General features: G+C 46.8%; 1 protein-coding gene across 1 annotated transcript in view; it reads left to right on the top strand.

Annotated features, from left to right (window-relative positions):
- LOC143294861 (tyrosine-protein kinase SYK-like) overlaps nt 1-25,185 on the top strand; it is a 45,423-nt gene extending 20,238 nt beyond the window's left edge. Inside the window, exons 9-15 of the mRNA XM_076606380.1 lie at nt 2,785-2,922; nt 5,139-5,248; nt 7,953-8,019; nt 11,031-11,302; nt 17,074-17,214; nt 18,906-19,018; nt 23,817-25,185. Of these exons, the coding sequence (XP_076462495.1) occupies nt 2,785-2,922; nt 5,139-5,248; nt 7,953-8,019; nt 11,031-11,302; nt 17,074-17,214; nt 18,906-19,018; nt 23,817-23,898 (923 nt within the window). The 3' untranslated portion in view covers nt 23,899-25,185. The remainder of the gene's footprint in view (nt 1-2,784; nt 2,923-5,138; nt 5,249-7,952; nt 8,020-11,030; nt 11,303-17,073; nt 17,215-18,905; nt 19,019-23,816) is intronic.
- The last annotated feature ends 485 nt before the right edge of the window (nt 25,186-25,670 follow it).

The raw sequence follows: 25,670 nt of genomic DNA, 5'->3' as shown, positions 1-25,670 counted from the left end.
CTGCATGCGCATGGGTGCACTTTTACAAATTGTTACCAACGTAATTTTGGCCACCTGATGCTGATGGAGTCTCCCGTCAGTCCGACGGATGAGTAGGCAGGCAGGCTTATCTGTCGGTGTGTGTCCTCATATGGGAGAAGAGGCCGATTCTGGATGCGCAGCACTTCCCACAAGTGTTGCAAGGGAAAACGTCTCCAGAAGTTGATCCCTGCTTCCTTCACTCACGCTTCTCCTTAATGGCCAGCGTTCTCTTGTTTTCAAACATCTTTATGCCATTAGAGCACAGCATCCTCCAGTGAGAGCAGTCATGGTCATCAGTTTCCCAGGAAGCGATGTCTATGTCACAGGCTTTGAGGTTTGCCTTCAAGGTGTCCTTGAAGCGCTTGCAGGGTCTTCTAAGTTCACGGTGGCTTTCCTTCAGCTGGCCATACAAAAGCATCTTTGGGATCCTGCTGTCTTGTCATGCGGACAACGTGTCCTGTTCAGTGTAGCTGGCACTGGATCAGCAGGCTTTCGATACTGGGCAGGCCGCTCCTCTCTAGGACCTGGAGGTTGGAGACCCTGTCTTGCCACTTTATGCCGAGGATCTTTTGTAGGCATCTCTGGTGAAACTGCTCAAGTTGTTGAATGTGATGGCGATACGTCGTCCATGTTTCACAGCAGTACAACAAGGTGGTCAGCACAACAGCTCTGTAGGTTTTCATCTTGGTGCTGAACCTGATGCCTTTGTTGTTCTACCTGATGCTACAGACTCAATTTATGACATTGTTGATCACAATAAATGCTCACAATTGCACTGAATAGCAACACTTCAGTCTTACCACTGTTCGATTCAACATGGTTCAAATCAGAATGAAACAAAACCGCATACTACATGAAATTTCAACTGAATGTGAATGCAGTTCGCTCTTAGGCCGTGAAAAAAAGTGTCTGAGTTGAGGTTGAATTTTTAGTGTGAAAGAAGAGAAATCGGAATGGACTGATCATTTTTCGAAAGTCAGAACACAAAACAAAATGGCAGTCTGGACTGGAAAGTGGGGTTAGCAGTGGACTGGAAAGTGGGGTCAGCAGTGGACTGGAAAGTGGGGTCAGCAGTGGACTGGAAAGTGGGGTCAGCAGACTGGAAAGTGGGGTCAGCAGACTGGAAAGTGGGGCTAGCAGTCTGGACTGGAAAGTGGGGTCAGCAGACTGGAAAGTGGGGCTAGCAGTCTGGACTGGAAAGTAGGGTCAGCAGTGGACTGGAAAGTGGGGTCAGCAGACTGGAAAGGGGTCAGCACTGGACTGGAAAGTGGGGTCAGCAGACTGGAAAGAGGGGTCAGCAGACTGGACTGGGCGTGCCTTATAGACTGCAGCACCATGTAGACAGAAAATGATGCTGCTTATATACGTACAGTGTACACATACTCTCTTCCACGCGCATGCTCACACACATACATACACACACGCATGCACACACATACATACCCCCCCAACCCCCCCCCCCCACACACACAGACACACACATAAGTAAACATATTGACACATGCATGTGCACGCAAGTACACATGTGCGCACATACATGCGCACATACTAGCTTGCACACACACGCGTGCGCACACACGCATGCACGTGCACACATATACACGCACACACACACACACACACACACACACTGGCATGTACACACTCAACCCCAACTAAAACCCCCTCACTCCCCTACACACACACACACACACACATGCGCGCGTGAACACACACGAACACACTCGTGCTGGCATGTACATACGTGTGTCTGCAACATATCATTGAACTAATGCTGCATTCAAACATGATTTACTTCAAATGAAACAAAAAAGTTAACTCCTGTGGATTGAAAGAACAGTTTGGCAACAAACTGACTGCTGTGTGTGTCAGAGGACAGGGGACTGGCTGTGTTTTCAGAGATGGATCATCCCAACGTCCCCATAGACATCAGCTGTGTGTTTTCAGAGATGGATCATCCCAACGTCCCCATAGACATCGGCTGTGTGTTTTCAGAGATGGATCATCCCAACGTCCCCATAGACATCAGCTGTGTGTTTTCAGAGATGGATCATCCCAACATCCCCATAGACATCAGCGGTATGTTTTCAGAGATGGATCATCCCAACGTCCCCATAGACATCGGCTGTGTGTTTTCAGAGATGGATCATCCCAACGTCCCCATAGAAATCAGCTGTATGTTTTCAGAGATGGATCATCCCAACGTCCCCATAGACATCAGCTGTATGTTTTCAGAGATGGATCATCCCAACATCCCCATAGAAATCAGCTGTATGTTTTTAGAGATGGATCATCCCAACGTCCCCATAGAAATTGGCTGTGTGTTTTCAGAGATGGATCATCCCAACGTCCCCATAGAAATCAGCTGTGTGTTTTCAGAGATGGATCATCCCAACGTCCCCATAGACATCAGCTGTGTGTTTTCAGAGATGGATCATCCCAACGTCCCCATAGAAATCAGCTGTGTGTTTTCAGAGATGGATCATCCCAACGTCCCCATAGAAATCAGCTGTATGTTTTCAGAGATGGATCATCCCAACGTCCCCATAGAAATCGGCTGTGTGTTTTCAGAGATGGATCATCCCAACGTCCCCATAGACATCGGCTGTGTGTTTTCAGAGATGGATCATCCCAACGTCCCCATAGAAATCAGCTGTATGTTTTCAGAGATGGATCATCCCAACGTCCCCATAGAAATCAGCTGTGTGTTTTCAGAGATGGATCATCCCAACGTCCCCATAGAAATCAGCTGTATGTTTTCAGAGATGGATCATCCCAACGTCCCCATAGAAATCGGGGGAGAAGAGCTGGAAGAGGTGTATGGCAGTGCTAAACTACGCCAAGAAGTCACCACACGAAAATTACGACCTGACCAGATCATCTTGGATAGCCTGAAGCTTGGTGAGCATCAGTTTGACACCTTGATTGGTAATATTGAATTCACGGTGACATATGACATACAGCTTTGTAAGTGGTGTAGTCATGATGAGATAGGACTTAGCTTTGTAAATGCATAACATATAGCTTTATGATGTTTTAGTCACAATGACATATGGCATACAGCTTTGTAAAAGTTGTAGTCACAATGATATATACCCGGTAAGTAAATGTTCTTGTCACAATGACTTATATCAGGTTTGTAAATGTTGTAGTCATGATGACTTATATGGTTTGTAAATGTTGTAGTCATGATGACTTATATGGTTTGTAAATGTTCTACTGCTCGTCACAATGACGTGACAGACAGCTTTGTAAATGTTGTAGACACAATGACATGACAGACAGCTTTGTAAATGTTGTAGACACAATGACATGACAGACAGCTTTGTAAATGTTATAGACACAATGACGTGACAGACAGCTTTGTAAATGTTATAGACACAATGACATGACAGACAGCTTTGTAAATGTTATAGACACAATGACATGACATATAGCTTTGTAAATGTTATAGACACAATGACATGACATATAGCAGTGTAAATGTTATAGACACAATGACATGACATATAGCAGTGTAAATGTTATAGACACAATGACATGACATATAGCAGTGTAAATGTTATAGACACAATGACATGACAGACAGCTTTGTAAATGTTGTAGACACAATGACATATAGCAGTGTAAATGTTATAGACACAATGACATGACATATAGCAGTGTAAATGTTATAGACACAATGACATGACATATAGCAGTGTGAATGTTATAGACACAATGACATGACATATAGCAGTGTAAATGTTATAGACACAATGACATATAGCAGTGTAAATGTTATAGACACAATGACATGACATATAGCTGTGTAAATGTTATAGACACAATGACATGACATATAGCAGTGTGAATGTTATAGACACAATGACATGACATATAGCAGTGTGAATGTTATAGACACAATGACATGACATATAGCAGTGTGAATGTTATAGACACAATGACATGACATATAGCAGTGTAAATGTTATAGACATAATGACATGACATATAGCTTTGTAAATGTTATAGACACAATGACATATAGCAGTGTAAATGTTATAGACACAATGACATGACATATAGCAGTGTAAATGTTATAGACACAATGACATGACAGACAGCTTTGTAAATGTTATAGACACAATGACATGACATACAGCTTTGTAAATGTTATAGACACAATGACATATAGCAGTGTAAATGTTATAGACACAATGACATGACATATAGCAGTGTGAATGTTATAGACACAATGACATGACAGACAGCTTTGTAAATGTTATAGTCACAATGACATGACATACTGCTTTGTAAATGTTATAGACACAATGACATATAGCAGTGTAAATGTTATAGACACAATGACATGACATATAGCAGTGTAAATGTTATAGACACAATGACATGACATATAGCTTTGTAAATGTTATAGACACAATGACATGACAGACAGCTTTGTAAATGTTATAGTCACAGTGACATATGATATATAACTTTGTAATTGTTGTAGTTAAGTGACATTTACCCAGTTAGTAAATGTTCCTGTTACATGATTAACATATATCTGGTTTGTAAATTTTGTAGTCACAATGACATATGTGGTTTGGATATGTTCTACTTCTGGTCACAATGACACAAGACGTACAACTTTGTAGATATTGTAGATGCAATGACATAGGACATATAGTTTTGTAAAAGTTGTAGTCACAATGGCATATGACATGCAGTTTTGTAATTGTAGTCACAGTGACAGGTACCCGGTTATTAAATGTTTCTGTCACAATAACACATATCTGGTTTGTAAATGTAGTCACAATGACCTATTTGATTTTTAAGTGTTCTACTTCTGGTCACAGTGACATAAGACATACAGCTTTGTAATTGTTGTAGACACAATGACATATGACATAAATTTCTGTAAATGTAGTAGTCACAATGGCATATGACATACAGCTTTGCAAATGCTTTAATCACAATGGCATATGACATACAACATTTACAATGTTGTAGTCAAATTGATATATGACATACAGCTTCATAAATGATTGTGGACACAATGACATGTCATTTTTGTAAATGTAGTAGTCAGAATGGAATGTGACATACAGCTTTGCAAATGTATTGTTGCACAGGTGCTGGTAACTTTGGGTCGGTGATGAAAGGTACCTGTGTTTTGGAGGACAGGCAAATACCTGTGGCTATCAAGGTGCTGAAAAATGCTGATCTGGATCCAAATGTTCAGGTACGCCTTGACCAGCATCTTTGGCCTTCTGTTGTTATGGGCCTCACAGTGCCAGCTCACACCATAAACCACACAAGCAGCATTGTTATGGGCCTCACAGTGCCAGCTCACACCATAAACCACACAAGCAGCATTGTTATGGGCCTCACAGTGCCAGCTCACACCATAAACCACACAAGCAGCATTGTTATGGGCCTCACAGTGCCAGCTCACACCATAAACCACACAAGCAGCAAACAGCACTAGAGACGACTGTACATCTTTGGCCTTCTATTGTTGTGGGCCTCACAGTGCCAGCTCACACTGTAAACCACACAAGCAGCATTGTTATGGGCCTCACAGTGCCAGCTCACACTGTAAACCACACAAGCAGCATTGTTATGGGCCTCACAGTGCCAGCTCACACAATAAACCACACAAGCAGCATTGTTATGGGCCTCACAGTGCCAGCTCACACTGTAAACCACACAAGCAGCATTGTTATGGGCCTCACAGTGCCAGCTCACACTGTAAACCACACAAGCAGCATTGTTATGGGCCTCACAGTGCCAGCTCACACCATAAACCACACAAGCAGCATTGTTATGGGCCTCACAGTGCCAGCTCACACCATAAACCACACAAGCAGCATTGTTATGGGCCTCACAGTGCCAGCTCACACAATAAACCACACAAGCAGCATTGTTATGGGCCTCACAGTGCCAGCTCACACCATAAACCACACAAGCAGCATTGTTATGGGCCTCACAGTGCCAGCTCACACCATAAACCACACAAGCAGCATTGTTATGGGCCTCACAGTGCCAGCTCACACCATAAACCACACAAGCAGCAAACAGCACTAGAGAGGACTGTACAGTAGTTGTGTTCGACCATGACCATCAGAACAGCAGAGGAGGTCGCTGCTGTCCCAACTGTCTGGGCCAGAATTCAGTTATAGTGGAGAGTGTCTTGCCCAAGTTACATCCCCACTTTCTTGGCCAAGCAGGCTTGAGGACAGCTTTAAATGGAAATCCTGTTGCAGTGGAGGAACCATTCATCATACAGCTCTCGCTTTGCTGTTGGCCCAACTGTAAGCTTAAGCCAGTCTCTGATATAAGCTGAGCGTTGAGTTGTACAGCTCATTCGTAATGAGTATCATTGTTGAACTTCTCAGCTGTATGAATGGTCAGGTCTTTAGAAGTGAAACAAGTATTTTCAGTGAAAAAGTCTGTGCATGAAGGATCAGTCTTCAGAAGTGAAACAATCGTTTTTAGTAAGAAAGTCTCCACATTCCTTTTCTTGGAACTTGATTCTCCACTGAAAGCAGAGATTAACAGAAAATTAATTGATAGCGTCTTGATTCTCCGCTGAAAGCAGAGATTAATAGAAAATTAATTGATAGCGTCTTTTCCTTGTGAAAATAGGAGTTTTGATATGAGTACGACTGGTGACCCCAGGAGATGTGAAGGGTGACTGTGCAAAGTCATCATTGCGAACACACACACACACACACACACACACACACACAGATGAGCACATGTCCACGCCCACACACACACACCCCAACACACACACATGCATGCATGCACGCATCATTATAGAATATACAAATAAACGGACTGTCTTGGATTAATGCTCATCAGTGTTTCAGTTTCCACCCAACACTCAACTTACTGAAATAAGTTGGTTGTGATTTTTAGATATTTGGTAAAGAAAACGAGACATTTGCAATACAGTCACTTCATCATCTGCTGCCAGAACTCTTGCTGGAGCTTCTGGACCATTTGGATCTATCCTTTGTAATATCCAAATAGTTTTCCTAAAAATACTGTAACATGGGAAGAGAGCGTGCCCTACCGTCTGGATCTCAGTTTGTAAAACTGAAACAGAGAGAGAGAGACATGGTTCGGGTGTGTATGTGGCATGTGTGTGTGTGTTAGCTTAGAGACATGGTGTGTGTGAGAGAGAGAGATATGCTGTGTATGTGTGTGTGAGTGTGTAAGAGAGAGAGACAGACAGACAGAGAGAAAGACATGGTGTGTGTGAGAGAGAGACAGAGAGAGAGAGAGAGAGACATGGTGTGGGTGTGTATGTGTGTTAGCTTAGAGACATGGTGTGTGTGTGTGAGAGAGAGAGAGAGACAGACAGAGAGACAGACAGACAGACATGTTGTGGGTGTGTATGTGGTGTGTATGTTTGTTAGCTTAGAGACATGGTGTGTGTGTGAGAGAGAGAACACTGAACACTGAACACTTTAATGTCAGTAGCTTTACAGCCCTAATGACATGGGACAGAGAGAGAGAGAGACATGGTGTGGGTGTGTATGTGGTGTGTATGTGTGTTAGCTTAGAGACATGGTGTGTGTGAGAGAGAGACAGAGAGAGATGCTGTGTGTGTATGTGTGTGTTTATGTGTGTATGATGTTTGTATGAAAAATAGCTAAGATTTGTGATGTTTGTGTGTGTGTGTGAGAGAGAGAAAGATAGCCAAGAGACATATTGTTTGTGCATGATAGTGAGAGAGACAGAAGGGGGGGGGGGGGAGAGAGACAGCTAAGAGACGTGTGTGTGTGTGTGTGGTGCGTGAGATAGCTAAGAGATATGGTGTATGTGTGTGCTGTGTGTATGAAAGATAGCTAAGAGATGTGTTGTGTATGTATGTGTGTGTGTGTGTGTGTGTGAAAGCTAGCTAAAAGACATGTTGTTTGTGTGTGTGTGTGCAGTGTGAGCTGATCAAGGAAGCAGAGGTGATGAAGACCCTGGACCATATGTACATTGTGCGCATGATTGGTGAGGGCACGTCTTCTTACCTCTTTCCAGTGACACCGCAAAATGGTGGACTCTTTCTTTCTTTCCTTTACAGCTTGTCACTGTGTCTGATTTGAAACAGGGGGAGAACAGTTTTTGTGTGTGTGTGTGTGTGTGGAGGGGGATACGAGTGTGTGTGTGGGGGGATATGGGTGTGTGGAGGGGGATATGGGTGTGTGTGGGAGGGGGATATGGGTGTGTGTGGAGGGGGATATGGGTGTGTGTGGAGGGGACAGTTTTTGTGTGTGTGTGTGTGTGTGTGGAGGGGGATATGAGTGTGTGTGTGTGGGGATATGGGTGTGTGGAGGGGGATATGGGTGTGTGTGGAGGGGGATATGGGTGTGTGTGGAGGGGGATATGAGTGTGTGGAGGGGGATGGTTGTGTGTGGAGGAGGATATGGGTGTGTGTGGAGGGGGATATGGGTGTGAGTGGAGGAGGATATGGGTGTGTGTGGAGGGGGATGGTGTGTGTGTGGAGGGGGATATGGGTGTCTGTGGAGGGGGATATGAGTGTGTGTGGAGGGGATTATGGGTGGGTGTGGAGGGGGATGGGTGTGTGTGGAGGGGGATATGGGTGTCTGTGGAGGGGGATATGGGTGTCTGTGGAGGGGGATATGAGTGTGTGTGGAGGGGGATATGGGTGTGTGTGGAGGGGGATATGGGTGTGTGTGGAGGGGATATTAGTGTGTGTGGAGGGGGATATGAGTGGAGGGGGATATGAGTGGAGGGGGATATGAGTGTGTGTGGGGGGATATGGGTGTGTGGAGGGGGATATGGGTGTGTGTGGAGGGGGATATGAGTGGAGGGGGATATGGGTGGAGGGGGATATGGGTGTGTGTGGAGGGGATATGGGTGGAGGGGGATATGGGTGTGTGTGGAGGGGGATATGGGTGTGTGTGGAGGGGGATATGAGTGGAGGGGGATATGGGTGTGTGTGGAGGGGGATATGGGTGTGTGTGGAGGGGGATATGGGTGGAGGGGGATATGAGTGTGTGTGGAGGGGGATATGGGTGTGTGTGGAGGGGGATATGAGTGGAGGGGGATATGGGTGTGTGTGGAGGGGGATATGGGTGGAGGGGGATATGGGTGTGTGTGGAGGGGGATATGGGTGTGTGTGGAGGGGGATATGGGTGTGTGTGGAGGGGGATATGGGTGTGTGTGGAGGGGGATATGGGTGGAGGGGGATATGGGTGTGTGTGGAGGGGGATATGGGTGTGTGTGGAGGGGGATATGAGTGGAGGGGGATGGGTGTGTGTGGAGGGGGATATGGGTGTGTGTGGAGGGCGATGGGTGTGTGTGGAGGGGGATATGGGTGTGTGTGGAGGGGGATATGAGTGGAGGGGGATGGGTGTGTGTGGAGGGGGATATGGGTGTGTGTGGAGGGGGATGGGTGTGTGTGGAGGGGGATGGGTGTGTGTGGAGGGGGATATGGGTGTGTGTGGAGGGGATATGGGTGTGTGTGGAGGGGGATATGGGGCCAAGGAGGAGGATGTAAAAGTGAGTGTGTGTGTGTGCACGTGCATGTGTGTGTGTGTGTGTGCATGCATGCTTGTGTGTGTATGTGTGTGTGTGCGGTGTGTTCATGCATGTGTGTGTGTGTGTGTTCATGAATGTGTGAGTGTGTGTGTTATGTGTTTTGCTGTGCCTGCTGGCGTGTCTCTGCTTCTTCAGGGAGACACTGAGTTACCTGACAACTCACAGCTGAGAGGCAGCACACAGGGGTTACAGTCATCTTCAGGTGTGTGTGTGTGTGTGCTTCACCAGCATCAAGCAGGCTGGTTTGAATCACAGCTCAGCTGCCGATATTTTCTCCCCCTCTACTAGACCTTGAGTGGTGGTCTGGACACTAGTCATTCGGATTAGACGATAAACCGAGGTCCCGTGTGCAGCATGCACTTAGCACATGTAAAAGAACCCACAGCCACAAAAGGGTTGTTCCTGGCAAAATTCTATAGAAAAATTCACTTTTGATAGGAAAAACAAATAAAAGTGCACACAGGAAAAAAAAAAAAAGGGTGGCGTTGTACTGTAGCAATGCGCTCTCCCTGGGGAGAGCAGCCCGAATTTCGCACAGAGAAATCTGTTGGGATAAAAAGAAATACAAATACAAGTATATGTCGCTGTATCTCAAGGATATTTGAAGGGAAAACACTTCAAGGTGTTACTGTATCCCCAGTGATGTATGGAGGAGGGAATACTTCATGATGTCACTATGTCCAGAACATGTTAAGGGAAACCCGTCATGATGTCACTATATCCCAGGGATATGTGAAGGGAATTACTACGTGATGTCTGTATATCCTCAGTGATATGTTTCTGTTTCAGTTTCTCAAGAAGGTATCAGTGTGTTTGGACAAAGCCATATACACCACACCACATCTTCATGGCATAGCTGTATGTGTTAGTTGGGCGTTGAGCGCAAAATTTTACCAGAGGGCAAGACCTGTGTTGCCATGGGTTCTTTTTCAGTGTGCCAAATGCTGCTGCACACCGGACCTCGGTTTACCACACCACCGAATGACTAGATGTTGGGTTTGATTCTCCAGTAGAACTGAAGAGAAAGGGTGAGACAGGGATTGAAGCCCAGACGTTGAGGCCACCTGAAACACTCTGCCCCCTTCCTCAGTGGGAAGGGGAACACTTCATTATCCCCTCATGTCTCCATGTCCCCAGGGATATGTGAAGGGGAAACCTTTTCTTCCTCAGTGGGAAGGGGAACACTTCATTATCCCCTCATGTCTCCCTTTCCCCAGGGATATGTGAAGGGGAAACCTTTTCTTCCTCAGTGGGAAGGGGAACACTTCATTATCCCCTCATGTCTCCCTTTCCCCAGGGATATGTGAAGGGGAAACCTTTTCTTCCTCAGTGGGAAGGGGAACACTTCATTATCCCCTCATGTCTCCCTTTCCCCAGGGATATGTGAAGGGGAAACCTTTTCTTCCTCAGTGGGAAGGGGAACACTTCATTATCCCCTCATGTCTCCATGTCCCCAGGGATATGTGAAGGGGAAACCTTGATGCTGGTGATGGAACTGGCCAAGCTGGGACCGCTGAACAAGTTCCTGCCCAAGAACAAGCACCTGCCGCTGTGGAACATTCTGGAGCTGATGTGGCAGGTGGCACTGGGCATGGAGTACCTGGAGACTAAGAAGTTTGTGCATCGCGACCTGGCCGCCAGAAACATCCTGCTGTGTGACGAACACTTTGCCAAGATCTCCGACTTTGGCATGTCCAAGACACTGTCACGAGAGGACAACTACTACACAGTGAGTTGGGGATGAGGGGGGGGGCTTGTTACTCATCGTAAACAATGTGCAGCAAGTTGTCACCCTCATTTGCCTGTCTGTCTGTCTGTCTGTCTGTCTGTCTGTCTATGCACATGGTGTAATTTGTTTTTAAAAACCTTGGTGTTCCTCAGAAACTGGCAGTCAGGTAAAAGCTATCCTTGTCACGTGGTGGCACAAGCCGGTACGTTTAGTTTCAGCGGGGAGGGAGGGAAACAGTGGGTGGGTGGGCGTGAAGTGTAGGTAAGCTGGGAGCTGAGACAGACACACAAGCAGTTGATGAGGACAGCACGCTGCCACACCACTAACTTCGTGATGTTCTCAGCGGTGTGCGTGTTACACAGAGCAGTTGATGAGGACAGCACGCTGCCACACCACTAACTTCGTGCTGTTCTCAGCGGTGTGCGTGTTACACAGAGCAGTTGATGAGGACAGCACGCTGCCACACCACTAACTTCGTGCTGTTCTCAGCAGTGTGCGTGTTACACAGGCAGTGTGTACAGCTGTGAACAGCTCTGCTGCTGCTCACAAACTTTCGGAAACAGGTTGCTGTTTTTTTTTTTAAATGATCTGTATGTCAGAATGCAAGAAGTGGGGTGCTATGGGCGTGACTGGATGTGTGATTTTCTGACAAATTTGATGGTACCAAACATGAGTAGGTTTTATTTCCCACATACAGCATGCAAGTGGCACAAAACGTGGTCAGCACATGAACATTCTGTGCAGAATGAGGAACACGCATAAAACGTAGCACAAATACAACTCGGTGTTGTGCGTGCATACTATTTCATTTTGAGGTAAAACTTAAAACATGATATACATGCAAGTCTCCACAATACAAGTGGAAGGGAAATATAGAGGATACTGTTACCTGGAGGTGGCAGACGGCCCCAGTGTCAGTGTCAGTAAACAACGGTCAGCTCCACTGAGAACTGCTGCCAGCCACCTCAGTTTCACACTTCTCTCAACATGGCAAAAAAGACAAAACAGACAAGCAGACACATATGCAGAGACAGGTATAGTGAGAAACAGAGGCACGTACACACAGAGAGAAAGGAAGTGGGAGAGAGACAGGAGAGGGAGAGAGACAGGAGAGGCAGAGAGAGGGAGAGAGACAGGAGAGGCAGAGAGACAGGAGAAAACAACAGAGTGCAGCCGTCAACACAGAACAGAAAGCTGTGTTTTAACAACAGATGCCAGCTGTCAACACAGAACAGAAAGCTGTGTTTTAACAACAGATGCCAGCTGTCAGTACAGAACAGAAAGCTGTGTTTTAACAACAGATGCCAGCTGTCAGTACAGAACAGAAAGCTGTGTTTTAACAACAGATGCCAGCTGTCAGTACAGAACAGAAAGCTGTGTTTTAACAACAGATGCCAGCTGTCAGTACAGAACAGAAAGCTGTGTTTTAACAACAGATGCCAGCTGTCAGTACAGAACAGAAAGCTGTGTTTTAACAACAGATGCCAGCTGTCAGTACAGAACAGAAAGCAGTGTTCAAACAACAGAGTGCAGCCGTCAACACAGAACAGAAAGCTGTGTTTTAACAACAGATGCCAGCTGTCAGTACAGAACAGAAAGCAGTGTTCAAACAACAGAGTGCAGCCGTCAACACAGAACAGAAAGCTGTGTTTTAACAACAGATGCCAGCTGTCAGTACAGAACAGAAAGCTGTGTTTTAACAACAGATGCCAGCTGTCAGTACAGAACAGAAAGCAGTGTTCAAACAACAGAGTGCAGCCGTCAACACAGAACAGAAAGCTGTGTTTTAACAACTGATGCCAGCTGTCAGTACAGAACAGAAAGCAGTGTTCAAACAACAGAGTGCAGCCGTCAACACAGAACAGAAAGCTGTGTTTTAACAACAGATGCCAGCTGTCAGTACAGAACAGAAAGCTGTGTTTTAACAACTGATGCCAGCTGTCAGTACAGAACAGAAAGCAGTGTTCAAACAACAGAGTGCAGCCGTCAACACAGAACAGAAAGCTGTGTTTTAACAACAGATGCCAGCTGTCAGTACAGAACAGAAAGCAGCATTCAAACAACAGAGTGCAGCTGTCAACACAGAACAGAAAGCTGTGTTTTAACAACAGATGCCAGCTCTCAGTACAGAACAGAAAGCAGTGTTCAAACAACAGAGTGCAGCCGTCAACACAGAACAGAAAGCTGTGTTTTAACAACAGATGCCAGCTGTCAGTACAGAACAGAAAGCAGTGTTCAAACAACAGAGTGCAGCCGTCAACACAGAACAGAAAGCTGTGTTTTAACAACAGATGCCAGCTGTCAGTACAGAACAGAAAGCAGTGTTCAAACAACAGAGTGCAGCCGTCAACACAGAACAGAAAGCTGTGTTTTAACAACAGATGCCAGCTGTCAGTACAGAACAGAAAGCAGCGTTCAAACAACAGATGCCAGCTGTCAACACAGAACAGAAAGCAGTGTTCAAACAACAGAGTGCAGCCGTCAACACAGAACAGAAAGCTGTGTTTTAACAACAGATGCCAGCTGTCAGTACAGAACAGAAAGCAGTGTTCAAACAACAGAGTGCAGCCGTCAACACAGAACAGAAAGCAGTGTTCAAACAACAGAGTGCAGCTGTCAACACAGAACAGAAAGCAGTGTTCAAACAACAGAGTGCAGCCGTCAACACAGAACAGAAAGCAGTGTTCAAACAACAGAGTGCAGCCGTCAACACAGAACAGAAAGCTGTGTTTTAACAACAGATGCCAGCTGTCAGTACAGAACAGAAAGCAGTGTTCAAACAACAGAGTGCAGCCGTCAACACAGAACAGAAAGCTGTGTTTTAACAACAGATGCCAGCTGTCAGTACAGAACAGAAAGCAGCATTCAAACAACAGAGTGCAGCCGTCAACACAGAACAGAAAGCTGTGTTTTAACAACAGATGCCAGCTGTCAGTACAGAACAGAAAGCAGCATTCAAACAACAGAGTGCAGCTGTCAACACAGAACAGAAAGCAGTGTTCAAACAACAGAGTGCAGCCGTCAACACAGAACAGAAAGCAGTGTTCAAACAACAGAGTGCAGCCGTCAACACAGAACAGAAAGCTGTGTTTTAACAACAGATGCCAGCTGTCAGTACAGAACAGAAAGCAGTGTTCAAACAACAGAGTGCAGCCGTCAACACAGAACAGAAAGCTGTGTTTTAACAACAGATGCCAGCTGTCAGTACGGAACAGAAAGCTGTGTTTTAACAACAGATGCCAGCTCTCAGTACAGAACAGAAAGCAGCATTCAAACAACAGAGTGCAGCTGTCAACACAGAACAGAAAGCTGTGTTTTAACAACAGATGCCAGCTGTCAGTACAGAACAGAAAGCTGTGTTTTAACAACAGACGCCAACTGTCAGTACAGAACAGAAAGCAGTGTTCAAACAACAGAGTGCAGCCGTCAACACAGAACAGAAAGCTGTGTTTTAACAACAGATGCCAGCTGTCAGTACAGAACAGAAAGCTGTGTTTTAACAACAGACGCCAACTGTCAGTACAGAACAGAAAGCAATGTTCAAACAACAGATGCCAGCTGTCAGTACAGAACAGAAAGCAGTGTTCAAACAACAGAGGCCAGCTATCAGTACAGAACAGAACATAGTGTTCAAACAACAGAGGCCAGCTATCAATACAGAAAGCAGTGTTCAAACAACAGAGGCCAGCTATCAATACAGAAAGCAGTGTTCAAACAACAAAGGCCAGCTATCAATACAGAAAGCAGTGTTCAAACAACAGAGGCCAGCTATCAATACAGAAAGCTGTATTCAAACAACAGAGGCCAGCTATCAATACAGAAAGCAGTGTTCAAACAACAGAGGCCAGCTATCAATACAGAAAGCAGTGTTCAAACAACAGAGGCCAGCTGTCAATACAGAAAGCAGTGTTCAAACAACAGAGGCCAGCTATCAGTACAGAAAGCAGTATTCAAACAACAGAGGCCAGCTATCAATACAGAAAGCAGTATTCAAACAAAAGAGGCCAGCTATCAATACAGAAAGCAGTGTTGAAACAACAGAGGCCAGCTATCAATACAGAATGCAGTGTTCAAACAACAGAGGCCAGCTATCAATACAGAAAGCTGTATTCAAACAACAGAGGCCAGCTATCAATACAGAAAGCAGTGTTGAAACAACAGGCCAGCTATCAATACAGAAAGCAGTGTTCAAACAACAGAGGCCAGCTATCAGTACAGAAAGCAGTGTTCAAACAACAGAGGCCAGCTATCAATACAGAAAGCAGTGTTCAAACAAGCAGGAATCACTGTTCAGAATTGTGTCTTCTCTGGCATTGCCACAAAGGCATGTTTCCTTTGTTGAAGTTCACGCCATTGAAGAAAGAAGGGGGATACAGTACAAGTATGCACTGTAAGAGGCTAGTGGTATAATACACATATTGTGTATTGTGACAGGCTAGTGATATACTTATGTGTGTGTCTGATATATACATGTATGTGTTCATGTCTGATATATGTATATGTGTGTGCTGTGACATGTCTGATATATGTCTACATGTGTACTGTGACATGTCCGATATATGTCTACATGTGTACTGTGACATGTCTGATATATGTATACGTGTGTGCTGTGACATGTCTGATATATGTCTACATGTGTGCTGTGACATGTCTGATATATGTCTACATGTGTACTGTGACATGTCTGATATATGTCTACATGTGTACTGTGACATGTCTGATATATGTCTACATGTGTACTGTGACATGTCTGATATATGTCTACATGTGTACTGTGACATGTCTGATATATGTATACGTGTGTGCTGTGACATGTCTGATATATGTATACATGTGTACTGTGACATGTCTGATATATGTCTACATGTGTACTGTGACATGTCTGATATATGTATACGTGTGTACTGTGACATGTCTGATATATGTCTACATGTGTACTGTGACATGTCTGATATATGTCTACATGTGTACTGTGACATGTCTGATATATGTCTACATGTGTACTGTGACATGTCTGATATATGTCTACATGTGTACTGTGACATGTCTGATATATGTCTACATGTGTACTGTGACATGTCTGATATATGTATACGTGTGTGCTGTGACATGTCTGATATATGTCTACATGTGTACTGTGACATGTCTGATATATGTCTACATGTGTACTGTGACATGTCTGATATATGTATACGTGTGTACTGTGACATGTCTGATATATGTCTACATGTGTACTGTGACATGTCTGATATATGTCTACATGTGTACTGTGACATGTCTGATATATGTCTACATGTGTACTGTGACATGTCTGATATATGTCTACATGTGTACTGTGACATGTCTGATATATGTCTACATGTGTACTGTGACATGTCTGATATATGTATACGTGTGTACTGTGACATGTCTGATATATGTCTACATGTGTACTGTGACATGTCTGATATATGTCTACATGTGTACTGTGACATGTCTGATATATGTCTACATGTGTACTGTGACATGTCTGATATATGTATACGTGTGTACTGTGACATGTCTGATATATGTCTACATGTGTACTGTGACATGTCTGATATATGTCTACATGTGTACTGTGACATGTCTGATATATGTCTACATGTGTACTGTGACATGTCTGATATATGTCTACATGTGTACTGTGACATGTCTGATATATGTCTACATGTGTACTGTGACATGTCTGATATATGTCTACATGTGTGCTGTGACATGTCTGATATATGTCTACATGTGTACTGTGACAGGCAAGAACATCCGGCAAGTGGCCAGTCAAGTGGTACGCCTTGGAGAGCATCAACTTCTGGAAGTTTGACTCCAAGTCTGATGTGTGGAGCTTTGGCGTCACCCTGTGGGAAGCTGCTTCATATGGTGCCAAGCCCTACTATGTGAGTGGCTGGTTGTGCTGGCCTGAGAACGGCATAGTGTGTCATCTTTAACATGAACTCAAGCAAACGGTCAAAACTAGCAAATAACGCTCATGCTTCCTAACAAACACAAAAACATCTGTAGGCACGCATGTGTGCATGAATTATTGTGTTCATACATCCACACACACTTGCGCACACACATACACACACACACGCATGCACACACACATGCATGCAGGCAGGCATGCACACACATGTATGCATGCATACACACACATATATAGAAATAGAAACCAACTGCTGTACTGAAGTGGTTGTTGCAGACTGATGACTAGGAATAAATTGGTTCAAACTCACGTTTTTTGCAAGATTTTTCAGCCAGCTAGGGGTATAAACAAAGGGGGTGGGGTGAGGGGGGCAGGGGGGGTGGTAACATTTTCAACAGCACAGAACTTATTGCCACTAAAAGGCATTCCTACATGATGGTGTCTCTTCATCCAGGGAATTCTTTGTTTTTTCTTGTTACAGATATATGAGAAAGTGTCAATGACAACATTTTTGTCCACGTCCTTGAAGTCTGGTTTATTTTGTTCCCATGAACAAATCACAGATTGAGTGGTGGCAGTGAAGAAGGATCATGTGATGTGAGCTTTGGTACAGCCTTCATGACTTGCAGGGTTACAAACAGTGTGACCAGAATCCATTTCTAACATCTTGTTTCCGCTGTTGACCCATGGAGGCCTTGTTGGTACAGCCTTCATGACTTGCAGGGTTACACACAGTGTGACCAGAATCCATTTCTAACATCTTGTCTCCGCTGTTGACCCATGGAGGCCTTGTGGAAGCATGTACGCCCATGAAGTGAGATGATCTGAGTCCTGCACTGGGCAGTATTTTCTCACCTCCACTGGACCTTGACCGTTGGTGTGGATGCCAGTCATTACGATGAGATGATAACTGATGTCCTGTGTGTAGCTTGCATTTCGTGCATGTGAAACTAAAAGAACCCACAGCAGCGAAAAAATTTTGCTGAAAAAAACACTTTGATAGGAAAACAGATACACTTGCAGGCAGAAAATAAAAGAGTAATACTATAAATACAATACAATACAATACAATATAATGCCATACAATACAATATAATGCCATACATTACAATACAATACAATACGATACAACACAGTACAATACCATGGTGATGGCCTAGAGGTAATGCGTCCGCCTAGGAAGCAAGAGAATCTGAGTGCGCTGGTTCGAATCACGGCTCAGCCACCAATATTTTCTCCCCCTCCACTAGACCTTGAGTGGTGGTCCGGATGCTAGTCATTTGGATGAGACAATAAACCGAGGTCCTGTGTGCAGCATGCACTTAGCACACATAAAAGAACCCACGGCAACAAAAGGGTTGTTCCTGGCACAATTCTGTAGAAAAATCTACATCGATAGGAAAAACAAATTAAAAACAGTGCACGCAGGGAAAAATACAAAAAAAAGGGTGGTGCTGTACTGTAGTGATGCACTCTCCCTGGGGAGAGTGGCCCGGATTTCACACACAGAAATCTGTTTTGATAAATATAAAAAGAAAATTATTTTTAAAAAAACCAAAAAAAAAACAAATACCATACCATACAACATTGCATCCTGTGTATGTGAAGAGGTGTGTGACAAATCATTTGGTGTGGTGTGTGTGTGTGTGTGTGTGTGTGCAGAAAATGAAGAGCCAGGAGATTGTGGAGTTTCTTGCTGCTGGCAATCGTCTGGCCAAACCCATCAGCTGTACGGATGACGTCTACCAGGTCATGCTGCGTTGCTGGCAGGAGAGGTGGGCGTCTTGAGTTCTGTGTGTGTAGGCTGTAGTGTGTGTGTGTTTGTGTGAGTGTGTATGTGTGTGTGTGTGTGGGGTTGTATAGTGTGTGCTGTATTGTGGTGGGTCGGAGGGGGGTGTTGGGGTGTGCTGTATCTGTGGTGTAGTGTGGGGGGTGTACTGTGTGTGTGGTGTAGTGTGGGGGGTGTACTGTGTGTGTGGTGTAGTGTGGGGGGTGTACTGTGTGTGTGGTGTGGTGTGGGGGGTGTACTGTGTGTGTGGTGTAGTGTGGGGGGTGTACTGTGTGTGTGGTGTAGTGTGGGGGGTGTACTGTGTGTGTGGTGTGGTGTGGGGGGTGTACTGTGTGTGTGTTGTAGTGTGGGGGGGTGTACTGTGTGTGGTGTGGTGTGGGGGTGTACTGTGTGTGTAGGTGGGGGTGTACTGTGTGGTGTAGTGGGGGGGTGTACTGTGTGTGTGTAGTGTGGGGGGTGTACTGTGTGTGTGGTGTAGTGTGGGGGGTGTACTGTGTGTGTGGTGTAGTGTGGGGGTGTACTGTGTGTGTGGTGTAGTGTGTGTTGTAGTGTGGGGGGTGTACTGTGTATGGTGTAGGTTGGGGGGGGGGTGTACTGTGTGTGGTGTAGTGTGGGGGGGTGTACTGGGTGTGGTGTAGTGTGGGGGGTGTACTGTGTGTGTGGTGTAGTGTGGGGGGTGTACTGTGTGTGGTGTAGTGTGGGGGTGTACTGTGTGTGTGGTGGAGTGTGTGGGGTGTACTGTGTGGTGGTGTAGTGTGGGGGGTGTAGTGTGGGGGGTGTACTGTGTGTGGTGTAGTGTGGGGGGTGTACTGTGTGTGTGGTGTAGTGTGGGGGATGTACTGTGTATGGTGTAGGTTGGGGGGGTGGGGTGTACTGTGTGTGTGGTGTAGTGTGGGGGGTGTTCTGTGTGTGTGGTGTAGTGTGGGGGTGTTCTGTGTGTGTGGTGTGGTGTGGGGGTGTATTGTGGGGGGTTGGAGGGGGGTGTTGGGGTGTTCTGTGTGTGTGGTGTAGTGTGGGGGGTGTTCTGTGTGTGTGGTGTGGTGTGGGGGGTGTATTGTGTGTGTGGTGTGGTGTGGGGGGTGTACTGTGTGTGTGGTGTAGTGTGGGGGGTGTACTGTGTGTGTGGTGTAGTGTGGGGGGTGTTCTGTGTGTGTGGTGTGGTGTGGGGGGTGTACTGTGTGTGTGGTGTAGTGTGGGGGGTGTACTGTGTGTGGTGTAGTGTGGGGGGTGTACTGTGTGTGTGGTGTAGTGTGGGGGGTGTACTGTGTGTGTGGTGTAGTGTGGGGGGTGTACTGTGTGTGGTGTAGTGTGGGGGTGTACTGTGTGTGTGGTGTAGTGTGGGGGGTGTACTGTGTGTGTGGTGTAGTGTGGGGGGTGTACTGTGTGTGTGGTGTAGTGTGTGGCGTGTACTGTGTGTGTGGTGTATTGTGGGGGGTGTACTGTGTGTGTGGTGTGGTGTGGGGGGTGTACTGTGTGTGTGGTGTGGTGTGGGGGGTGTACTGTGTGTGGTGTAGTGTGGGGGGTGTACTGTGTGTGTGGTGTGGTGTGGGGGGTGTACTGTGTGTGTGGTGTAGTGTGGGGGGTGTACTGTGTGTGTGGTGTGGTGTGGGGGGTGTACTGTGTGTGTGGTGTAGTGTGGGGGGTGTACTGTGTGTGGTGTAGTGTGGGGGGTGTACTGTGTGTGTGGTGTGGTGTGGGGGGTGTACTGTGTGTGTGGTGTAGTGTGGGGGGTGTTCTGTGTGTGTGGTGTAGTGTGGGGGGTGTACTGTGTGTGTGGTGTGGTGTGGGGGGTGTACTGTGTGTGTGGTGTAGTGTGGGGGGTGTACTGTGTGTGTGTTGTAGTGTGGGGGTGTACTGTGTGTGTGGTGTAGTGTGGGGGGTGTACTGTGTGTGGTGTAGTGTGGGGGGTGTACTGTGTGTGGTGTAGTGTGGGGGGTGTACTGTGTGTGTGGTGTAGTGTGGGGGGTGTATTGTGTGTGGTGTAGTGTGGGGGGTGTTCTGTGTGTGTGGTGTGGTGTGGGGGGTGTACTGTGTGTGTGGTGTGGTGTGGGGGGTGTACTGTGTGTGGTGTAGTGTGGGGGGGTGTACTGTGTGTGTGGTGTGGTGTGGAGGGTGTACTGTTGTGTGGTGTGGTGTGGGGGGTGTACTGTGTGTGTGGTGTTAGTGTGGGGGGTGTACTGTGTGTGTGGTGTAGTGGTGGGGGGTGTACTGTGTGTGGTGTAGTGTGGGGTGTATTGTGTGTGGTGTAGTGTGGGGTGTATTGTGTGCTGGTGTAGTGTGGGGTGTACTGTGTGTGTTGTAGTGTGGGGGGTGTACTGTGTGTGGTTGTAGTGTGGGGGGTGTACTGTGTGTGGTGTACTGTTGTGGGTGTGGTGTGGGGGGTGTACTGTGTGTGGTGTACTGGTGTGTGGTGTGGTGTGGGGGGTGTACTGTGTTGTGGGTGTACTGTGTGTGGTGTGGTGTGGGGGGTGTACTGTGTGTGGTGTACTGTGTGTGGTGTGGTGTGGGGGTGTACTGTGTGTGGTGTGTGTGGGGGTGTTCTGTGTGTGTGGTGTAGTGTGGGGGGTGTACTGTGTGTGTGGTGTGGTGTGGGGGGTGTACTGTGTGTGTGGTGTGGTGTGGGGGGTGTACTGTGTGTGTGGTGTGGTGTGGGGGGTGTACTGTGGGGGGTGTAGTGTGGGGGGTGTACTGTGTGTGTGGTGTAGTGTGGGGTGTACTGTGTGTGTTGTAGTGTGGGGGGTGTACTGTGTGTGGTGTAGTGTGGGGGGTGTACTGTGTGTGGTGTAGTGTGGGGGGTGTACTGTGTGTGGTGTAGTGTGTGTGGTGTAGTGTGGGGGGTGTACTGTGTGTGGTGTAGTGTGTGTGGTGTAGTGTGGGAGGTGTACTGTGTGTGTGGTGTACTGTGTGTGTGGTGTACTGTGTGTGTGGTGTAGTGTGGGGGGTGTACTGTGTGTGTGTGGTGTACTGTGTGTGTGGTGTACTGTGTGTGGTGTAGTGTGGGGGGTGTACTGTGTGTGTGGTGTAGTGTGGGAAGTTGTACTGTGTGTGGTGTGGTGTGGGGCGTGTACTGTGTGTGTTGTAGTGTGGGGGGTGTACTGTGTGTGGTGTAGTGTGGGGGGTGTACTGTGTGTGTGGTGTACTGTGTGTGTGGTGTAGTGTGGGGGGTGTACTGTGTGTGTGGTGTACTGTGTGTGGTGTAGTGTGGGGGGGTGTACTGTGTGTGTGGTGTAGTGTGGGAAGTTGTACTGTGTGTGGTGTAGTGTGGGGGGTGTACTGTGTGTGGTGTAGTGTGGGGGGTGTACTGTGTGTGTTGTCGTGTGGGAGGTGTACTGTGTGTGTTGTAGTGTGGGTGGATAGAATGAGAAAAGGTATGGAGGTATAGGGACATAGGGTGAGACAGGGTATTGTTTGGAAGGTTGAAGCAGGGTATGGGTGTGGGGTATAGGCTGAGGCAGAGTATAGGGGATAGATTGATTGGGCAGGGTAAGAGGGTGGAAGACAGGTTGAGGCAGGGTACTGGGGTATAGGCTGAGACAGGGTATGGGGGGGATGTTGAGGCAGGGTATGGGGGAATGTTGGGGCAGGGTATGGGGGATGTTGGGGCAGGGTATGGGGGGATAGGCAGAGGCAGGGTATGGGGGATGTTGGGGCAGGGTATGGGGGGATAGGCAGAGGCAGGGTATGGGGGATGTTGGGGCAGGGTATGGGGGGATAGGCAGAGGCAGGGTATGGGGGATGTTGGGGCAGGGTATGGGGGGATAGGCAGAGGCAGGGTATGGGGGATGTTGAGGCAGGGTATGGGGGGATAGGCTGAGGCAGGGTATGGGGGGAATGTTGGGGCAGGGTATGGGGGATGTTGAGGCAGGGTATGGGGGGAATGTTGGGGCAGAGTATGGGGGAATGCTGAGGCAGGGTATGGGGGGGATAGGCTGAGGCAGGGTATGGGGGGAATGTTGGGGCAGAGTATGGGGGGGGGGATGTTGAGGCAGGGTATGGGGGGGATGTTGGGGTATGGGGGGAATGTTGGGGCAGGGTATGGGGGGGATGTTGGGGTATGGGAGAGGATAGGTTGTGGAGGGAATGGTTGGATGGGCTAAGGCAGGGTATGGGGGTGGGGGGATAGAATGTTGCAGGGCAAGGGGGGGATGGGTTAATGCATGGTATTGAGGTATTGTGCGAGAGATTGAGGCAGGGTATTGGAGGTATTAGGGATGGGTTGAGGCAGGGTATTGGAGGTAATAGGGATGGGTTGAGGCAGGGTATTGGAGGTATTAGGGATGGGTTGAGGCAGGGTATTGGAGGTATTAGGGATGGATTGAGGCAGGGTACGGGGGTACTGGGCAGTAGGTTGAGGCAGGGTGTGATGGGACAGATTGAGGCAGGGTACGGGAGGTATTAGGGATGGGTTGAGGCAGTGTATGGGGGATAATATCTATAGGATTGGGATCCTATTAGACCAGAGTTCCAGGTGACAGCAGAAATTGTGTATTGATATATGGACAGCCATTTCTCACACCATGTTCGGTGATTTGGATACAGGTAGAAGAGAGTCAGTCTTGTGAAATGTTGATGTTGACTGGGACCCAGGAAAATGAAATCTCTTTGCTGTGACCTCTCTGTGGGGCCTTGGGTCAATCCCTTCACCAGGGAACTCTTGCCATGGAGACTGGCTGCTTTACCACAGGAGGCGCAGTGTACCATGTACTCATGCAGTGTGTATATTTAAAAGTAGGATGTGTGTTATGTGTGTCCACTATCTAACAGCTGTGCTGTTTCATTTTCAGTCGTGAGGTTCGGCCAACCTTCAAAGAGCTGGTTCCCATTATGGAGGAGCAGTACCGTAGTCACCGAGAAGCAGATATATAAGTGCTAAAGCACCAATACTGTGGATATATAGGTGCTGATGCACCACTTCTGTGGATGTATAGGTACTGACGCACCACCACAATGAATATGTGGGTACTGATGCAAACCCACTTTAGTTACATAGATACTGACGCACCACCACAATGGATATACAGGTACTGATGCACTACCACCAAGGGATAGCCATGTGCTTGCATTCCAGATCCAGCAGTGTGTGCTGGTGACAGATACAATTGCATTGTGGTTCTGCTGTGTTTGAACTCTGGACCATGAGGAACCTTGATGTCACAGCAGCTGTTTCAGTTTGTATGTGTGGCACTGAGAGTTTGACTGGTCTCCCCTGGCTGCACTGTACTGTGACACATTGATCAGTGCACACACACTATCACTTGGGCTTCAGATAAAGGACTGTGTTGGCGCCAGTGCATTTCAACATGAACAGTTTCACAACAGCCACAAAGTTGAGCAGAAGTGTGCAGGATGCATTCATTTGTGAATACCATGGACACTGGAGTACGTGCTCCGTTTACTGTTGAACAAGTGCCACAAGTGAACTTGGTGCACTTGACAAGTGCACAGACTGCACTCTGTGCGACTGGTGCCATGCTAATCCATGCGCACACACCGCCCCCTCCATGGACACCTGGCCGTCGATAGGACCCTGACAGGAGGAGCACTCTGCCCCAGCCAGGGGACAGTTGGTTTTTCTATGCAAGGGGGGTGAAGGGTGGGACACACGTGTGTGAAAGCACAGAGAGGCATTCCTTAATCGCTGGACCTCTGACCAGGCCATGACCACACACCTCTGTTGTCTTCCTTTGCTTTTTGTTTCTTTCTTTTTTTTTTAATAGTTTTCCTTTGATTTCTTCCACTGGAACTGTAGGGATCAGGACTGAGAAAGTCTGTCCATTGTAGATTGACAAAGATCAGGACGGAGAAAGTCTGTCCATTGTAGATTGACAAAGATCAGGACAGAGAAAGTCTGTCCATTGTAGATTGACAAAGATCAGGACAGAGAAAGTCTGTCCATTGTAGATTGACAAAGATCAGGACGGAGAAAGTCTGTCCATTGTAGATTGACAAAGATCAGGACGGAGAAAGTCTGTCCATTGTAGATTGACAAAGATCAGGACGGAGAAAGTCTGTCCATTGTAGATTGACAAAGATCAGGACAGAGAAAGTCTGTCCATTGTAGATTGACAAAGATCAGGACGGAGAAAGTCTGTCCATTGTAGATTGACAAAGATCAGGACGGAGAAAGTCTGTCCATTGTAGATTGACAAAGATCAGGACGGAGAAAGTCTGTCCATTGTAGATTGACAAAGATCAGGACGGAGAAAGTCTGTCCATTGTAGATTGACAAAGATCAGGACAGAGAAAGTCTGTCCATTGTAGATTGACAAAGATCAGGACGGAGAAAGTCTGTCCATTGTAGATTGACAAAGATCAGGACGGAGAAAGTTTGTCCATTGTAGATTGACAAAGATCAGGACGGAGAAAGTCTGTCCATTGTAGATTGACAAAGATCAGGACAGAGAAAGTCTGTCCATTGTAGATTGACAAAGATCAGGACAGAGAAAGTCTGTCCATTGTAGATTGACAAAGATCAGGACAGAGAAAGTCTGTCCATTGTAGATTGACAAAGATCAGGACAGAGAAAGTTTGTCCATTGTAGATTGACAAAGATCAGGACGGAGAAAGTCTGTCCATTGTAGATTGACAAAGATCAGGACGGAGAAAGTCTGTCCATTGTAGATTGACAAAGATCAGGA

Source organism: Babylonia areolata, chromosome 20 (assembly GCF_041734735.1).
Source record: "Babylonia areolata isolate BAREFJ2019XMU chromosome 20, ASM4173473v1, whole genome shotgun sequence".
NCBI classification, from domain to species: Eukaryota; Metazoa; Mollusca; class Gastropoda; order Neogastropoda; family Buccinidae; genus Babylonia; species Babylonia areolata.
Note: the sequence above shows the minus strand (reverse complement) of the source record. Positions and strands in the feature narration are given on the sequence as shown.